This window comes from Benincasa hispida, chromosome 9 (genome assembly GCF_027475165.1).
Source record: "Benincasa hispida cultivar pf3 chromosome 9, pf3_genome.v1.1, whole genome shotgun sequence".
Lineage (NCBI taxonomy): Eukaryota > Viridiplantae > Streptophyta > Magnoliopsida > Cucurbitales > Cucurbitaceae > Benincasa > Benincasa hispida.
In genome coordinates, this window is record NC_143486.1 from 94,155,912 (window position 1) to 94,163,143 (window position 7,232).

At 31.7% G+C, this 7,232-nt stretch overlaps 1 protein-coding gene across 1 annotated transcript; it reads right to left on the reverse strand.

Annotated features, from left to right (window-relative positions):
- Positions 1–2,350: 2,350 nt before the first annotated feature.
- Positions 2,351–6,666, reverse strand: LOC120086950 (protein DETOXIFICATION 19-like). Its single transcript, XM_039043764.2, has 7 exons — positions 6,052–6,666; positions 5,411–5,955; positions 5,194–5,280; positions 4,961–5,017; positions 4,633–4,871; positions 4,423–4,541; positions 2,351–2,718 (listed from the first exon to the last, which is right to left on the reverse strand). Exons 1-7 carry the CDS (start codon positions 6,316–6,318, stop codon positions 2,587–2,589), a joined length of 1,446 nt encoding a protein of 481 aa, XP_038899692.1. The 5' UTR covers positions 6,319–6,666; the 3' UTR covers positions 2,351–2,586.
- Positions 6,667–7,232: the final 566 nt, after the last annotated feature.

Consider the following 7,232-nt stretch of genomic DNA (forward strand, 5'->3'; position numbering starts at 1 on the left):
TAGTGTTATTCAGATAGCACATAATGATGTTTTTCTTGAACGGATAAAGCACATTAAGACTGACTGCCACTTTGTTCGTTATCATCTTCAAACTTCCACTTTGCGTCTTCAATCCATACCTACGACTAAGCAACTGGCTGACATATTCACCAAAGCCCTTCTCTCTGGACGTTTTCTTAAGCTACTATGTGAACTCAAGTTGGTTTCTACCCTACCACCTTGAGTTTGAGGGAAAATGTTAAATTGTAAAGTCAGTCTTCTTCTGCTAGGTAGGTTGAGCTTTGTTAGGGGTTTTTGTTAGCTAATTTTAGTCTTGTATCAAGCTATTTATACATGTACAATTGTGTTATTGATCAATGGAATACATATAAAAAGCATTCACTTAGAGCTTGTTTCTCAACTTTGGATGAAAACAAATATTTGGTAATATAATTATGTATTAAATGCAATCTACCAAATTTGGAGATTCTAAATTTTAAGTCAAAATTCAAAATTTGTAAAAAAAAAAAAAAATGGTTAGACAAATTAGGGAAGAAATAAAATCTCTTAATTTAATGGAAATAGAAATTTCCTTTTGTGATGGGTTTTAAAAATTTTGGAAAAAACTATTTAAGGCACATGATTTCTATATTTGTGTATTCGATTTGTTTAATAAAAATGTTAGAAATTAATGGGGGTATTATGGACTTTTGGACTTGATTTTTATGTAATATTGTAGCGCTATTCATGAGAAAATGGTAGATTTAAGTCATTCTTGTAATTTATCTATTTAATTCTATTAGTGTAGAAAACCCTTCTTAATTTTAACAAACTGCCCAATATGAACCTACTTTTTGGGTCGGGCCGAGAATTCGAATCACACAAAGTACATGTACAACCACCGGTTACAACCTCGAATACCAAAATTGAATATCAAAATCAATTGATGAAAAGTTGGGGATCAAAAAATAATATTTAAAAATTCAAGGTCTTTTTAGTTGTGTCTATTTGGTCCAAAATTTTAAAGTATTTAATAGATTCTTAAACTTTTAGGATGTGTTTGGAGCAAGAACTATTCTAAAAACTATAATAACTACCTCTTGCTACAACAATACGATTTTGTATTTCTTAATTAGCTACAGTCAATACTACTACAAAATCCTATTTGCTACAATATTTACTATTTATTAATCATTTTTTTATTATTTATTATAGTATTTACTATTTTTTTTTTCAAACGAAAATAGTTTACACCTCAATCACATACTATTGTAACCCAAGCTAAAATAATCTACACCTCAAATACAAATTATTATAACCAAACTATTAATTTTTTTTTTATCTAATAGTTCCTTCAAGTGTAAAGATGTTTAACATGTCTCCAAATTTTTAATTTTGTGTCCAATAAATCCTTCGTATATTTAAAAATTTTAAAAATTCAATTGGTCAATCTATTAAATCTAAAATTAAATTGTATGGTATCTAATGAGAGCTTAAACTCTCAACTTTGCGTTTAGTATGTCTACGAATTTTAAAATATGTTGGACAGGTTGAGGATGCTTTGGGCAAAATTAAGAATTCAATGTCCCATTAGACTTAAAATTAAAAGTTCAAGAACTTATAAGAAAAATTTTAAAATTCAGAAATTTATTCAACACAAAATTGAAAGTTCAAGAATCGACTAGAGACCAAGACTTAGTTTGGGATTATTGTAGCTTTTAAAATATTGTTAGCCACTATGCTTTAAGACAAATTAAATGTTATATGAAACAAATTAGTGTTTGGTATATTTCAACTTTAGACATTAACAAATTGGTTACAATATTTGATAAATAAATAGTATATTAATATATTTTAGATATAATAACTAAATAAACCTACTATCAAAATTTACATTTTTTAATAATTTATAATAATTAAATAATTTTTTTAAAAGGTTATATTTTGTTTTCTTTAGATTAATTGTTTAGTATCAAGGAAGAAACCTTTTAACTTCTTTTAGAATCCAACGTATTTATTTCTTAACTTTAAAAAAGACTATTTTGATTTTATAATCAAATTTTCATCCTTTCAATATTTATTGCGACCAATTTATGTGATTCAAATACAAATTCATATCAATACTTTAATATACATATACTTAAACTACATTATTTATCTTTAAAAAAACATTATTTAGATCTAGTTTTTTTAATATATAGATAACCACTTTGAACGTGAAATAGAATATCAATCACATGAATAGAGCTCAACTAACATAAAGTATGAATACTTGACTAAAAAGTAGAAGTTTAAATTCCTCAACCTACAAATGGTTAGAACTTTAAAAAAGATGTCGAAATAAAATAATAATTAAACATTAGAAGAAATATTACGAGAGGCCAAAGTAAATTTAGTCAATCATGATAGGCGTGACCCAAAGGTCAAAGATTCAACTCTCCATATTTGTAATTATTGTACTAAAAAATACATACATGCTTCGAGTAATAAAAGAAAAATTGAAATACCACTAATTAACCAAACTCCAGCTCTTCATGTCCATGAATCCAAAATTGAGTTTAATTTCATCAACTTCCTTATCAATTTGTGGGGTCATGGAATTAAGAATCAAGCCAAAGCTGGATTTGGTTTGTCTTGATGATGTGAGAGCTCAATTCTAGTCCAGTTTGAGCGAACTATTAATATCGATAGTGTCAAAGTTTGGCACAACAATCCACAGATCAAACCAATCCACAACCCCTGCACCAAAAACACACCATATTTGTCACATTCACTCTCACTTCCTACTTCTACCACCGTTCAACGGCAGGAGACTAGAGAATTCTTTCATCGATTCATCTTTCTGATTTGTTTGAATGGCAGACATTGTTTCATGAGTACATGTATTAAATATCTAAGAATTTAATAGGAAAATTTATACGGAAGGCTCCTATATTTAGGGACCCACTCGAAATTTGGCCTCACTTTAAAAGACGCTCAAAATTTGGCCTTCTCTTTATGTCAGCCGCGTGTGAAAGTACTGTTTTAACCCCAAAAGCGTGTGAAGCCAGACGCAACCTAGATTTCTCATTATTTCCTCTCATTCCTCTCGCTCTTTCATCTCATTTTCCAATTCACCTTGTTCTCCATTTTTTTCTTTTTGAATTCTTCCTCTCGTTTCTTTCCTCATAGATTTTTTAATTTTTTCCTTTGAGTTTTTTCCCTTCATTTGAATTCTCACTCAGTCACTCTCGCTTCTTCCTTTCGTTTTGATTCACGTTCCAACTAACATCTTTGATTCGAGAAGAAGAAGACGTCGACATAAACAAAAGAAATCACCAAAAAAGGACAACCGAAGAAAAGAGAGTGGGAAGGAAATTTTGTCGGAAATACGAAAAAAAGAAAAAAAGAAAAAAAAAAAGAGTGACATAAACATAAATCACCAAAAAAAAACAATGGGCATCATAAATAGAAGAAATCATCAAAAAAGAAAAAAAGAAAGGCAAAAAAAAGGGGGGAAAGAAAAAATATGTAAAAGAGTGAAGGAATAAAGGTTAAAGTGGTAAATTCACAAGGTGGTGACATCAGTAGAAAGCCAAAAAACGAGCAAATTGAAAAGGTGGACCAAATTTCGAGATGACCCCTAACTAGGGACAATCACTACCAATTTCTCATTTTAATGTCTGTGTTTTAAATATATGGGATAATTAATGTCTATGTCTAGATATACAAGATAATTAATGTCAGTAAGTTAAATATGTGTATTCAATTTACCTATTTCGAATACAGAAACTAAAATTAAATAATTACTAAATTAAATACAAGAGAACAATTATTATAGTCATCAAATAAATTTAGCACTATTTAATCAACAAAAATAAAAATAAAAGAATACTTTTATATTTAAACCTTTATTAAACATAATTAATTTAAATTTATTACTAAAAATGATTAGATCGTTATAAATTAATTAGAATAGTTATAACATAAAATATTGATGGTAAAGATATTAATTAAAATTTATTAAGTTTAATTAATATATTTATATTTGGTAATTAATTAAAATGAATAATAATAACTAATTAATATTAATTAATTAATTAAACTATATTTTGATCAGTGGCATAAAAATCCCACAATTTAACTGGGTATTTTTACTCATGTCATATGGATTCTAAAGTTTATTGGTCCTAGATTTTAAAAATTAAAATGATGTGATATAAATAAAGATATTAAAAATATGTCTGAAACTTCATGGAAAAACTTGTGGAACAAACGGACCCTTGGGTTAAAGATAAAGATATATGGTTAAATTAGTTGAGTTATTTTGAAGGTGAGTAAATATGGTTAGTTTTCCATAAATTGATTTAACGTACCTTATATGACATGTATTTATTTATGTGAAATGGGTGTTGGGTTGTGTAAACAATTCGAGATTTTCATTAGGACAGAGAATTTTATTACCTTGGCATAAAGTTTCATTCTGAATTCCAAAAAGACTGCAGTTGAAATACCAAGAAGATAGAATGTAACCAAGTTTATAAGCACAACCATGTGTTGCCACCCGCATCCTCTAGCCACCCCTGCAGTTTTTAGAATACATTTCGGTCACGGCATATGAAACAAAAACCGAGATTCGCAAGGAAGAACCAGAGGGAGAGTCCTTGCGGGAACCTGATAATACGCCTTGCACCGAGTCCGCAAGCACGGAAATGGTGAGAAGGGGTGTCATCGAGGCAAAGGCTTGTGTAATCACAGGACTATCACTGAAGAATCCAGCCCAAATGTTATGGCCAAATGCCAGAAGAACGACAACTGTGAGGCCTAGAACGACTGAGAGAAGAAGAGTGACAAACATGGCTTGTCTTCCTCTCTCAGGATTGCCTGCCCCCAACTCATTTGACACCCTTGTGCTGTCCAATAAAGTTTTCTTTTTGGTTATGATATGAGGGAGAAGCCATGCAGAAAAAAGCAAGTCAAAAGGGAGAAATTTTTTGTATACCTTGCAGCTGCACTGAGTCCATATGTGATCATGTAGGCAATGGCTTCTGTGTTTACACTTTTCAACACGTCATTCCAAAGGGGAGATCCCACTTAGTTAGTGTGTTTGGAAGTGTAGTTTCAATATCATTAAAATGCTTTTTGACTACTTGAAGAGCACTTTTCAAATTGTTATAGTAGATTTTTCAATGTGCTAAAAGTGCAACATACAAAAGGAACATAGAGGATCCTTACCAAATTGCAATCAAAGATGTATTAGTTTCAGAGTTTGGAGCCAATCCAGCCAAGAACACAAGAATTTCAAATGCCCAATACTCCAAACTGTTCACATAGACTAAAACAAAAGCATCAACATCACCAACCCAATGAACCTTCCAAACTAATGATCAAAAGAAAAAGTGACATGAAGCTCCAAAATACGCAAAAGACAACACAAGAGCACAGCACTAACCAAACCATTGCAGCAGAGGGCAAAGCAAGTTTCAAATTGACAAATATATAACTGAAAGCTTCAACAGAGAATCCTCCCCATGTGAGTTCATATTTCTGAGACTTAAACACATGAATAGCCACAGCCAGAAAAGCCACCCACAATGAAATGGAAGCAGCCAAAGCAGCTCCTTCCAGCCCTAAACTTGTCCAGTTCACAAAAGAATAAGCAACACCCAGGTGAAGAATCAGAGGAATTGCAGAAAGCACAGCCAGAAACGTAACATCCGATTGAGCCTGAATAAACCTCACACTATTCTGCAGAAACCCATAAGCGAAAAGCCCAGGAACCAGAAATTTCACATACCGAGCCGCCGTTTTCGACACATCAGGATCTTGCTGCAGCAATTTCAAGACGGGTTCTGTGTAGAACCATAAAAGGGAAATGAAAATCGAGAAGGAGAGGGAGATTATGCAAGAAGATTGCAGATGAATCCCTAAGAATCTGTATAATTTCGCCCCAAACCCTTGGCCGCAGAGTGTCTCCAATGCGCCGCTCAGTCCCGTCTGGGGTTTTAAGGAAATGGTCGGAACAAGAAATTAAACGAGGCAACTGAAAGAAATTCCGAACGAAGTAGTGGAAAAAGATAAGGGAGGACCAACCATGAAAGCAAATCCGGTGACGGTGGCCCAGGAATTGGCGAGAGTAGCTCCGGCGAGTTCGAGGTCGCCGAGATGGCCGGCGAACATGACCGAAATCAAAGGGATTAGGTAGTAGAAGACATTAGTGAGAATCATTGGAAATGAAATGGCGAGCTGTTTCTTGACCTCCTCTTTGTCGAACAGTTTCTTCCACCAAATGGACCGGTCAGTTCCGCCGTCGCCGGCGTGAGGTAGTTGGAGAAGAGGGTCATACGGGTTTTCCGGCATTATGGTGTGTTGTTCCTTCCTTGTTCTTGTTCTGGTTCTTGTATGTGTTTGATGGTTAAGGAAGAGCTAAGAAATGGAATTTACAGCCACAAATGAGGAGTGGGAAGAAGATGATGCGGCATAAAATGGTGGAATTTGCAGGGTAAGAGAAGAAGGAGCAACACGGAACTCATTTATGATCGATCATTCACCAAACGGACACCGTTCAATTTTCATTCTTCTTCTTTGATGGTTGTTGTTTCGTTGCATTTATTATGCGAATTCATGCATTCATTTCAATTGTTTGGATTAAGAACATTGTTAGTCAACATTTTAATAAAACTCTGATTTAGTTGGTTGCAACTAGGTTTAAAACAGGGATGTCAATCATGAAAAACGATTGAAATATCTATAAAATATCAATTTTGATGAGTATTTCTAAAAAAGAAATTATAAATTTAAATTAATAAATAAATATTTTATTGTCGTTTCAAATAACTAAACATGTTTATTATTTATATTATATTTATATCAATAACATTTTGATGCTTACATTTTGTATTTTATGGATTTCTTACGATATAATGGGAATATCGATACAATGGAAATGTAATACTATGGGTATAATTTATGATCAGTAAGGATCTGATTTTTATCATGAGAAGTTTAGTTAAAATTAAGTACCAATTTTTATTAAAAAAAACAAATTAATCTTTATTGTTTAAGTTCAATTTATGAATCTACATTAATAAATTTTATTGAACTATACTAGTATTTTTTTTACGATAAAACTAAATATTACAAATTCGAGACTACAAGACTAAATCGTTACTTATTATAGTTTAAAAACTAAATGTTACACATTTAAAAAGATTTAAGTATAAAAATAGAACTTGTTTAAAAAAATATTTTATGAAAAAAAAAAAGCATGATCA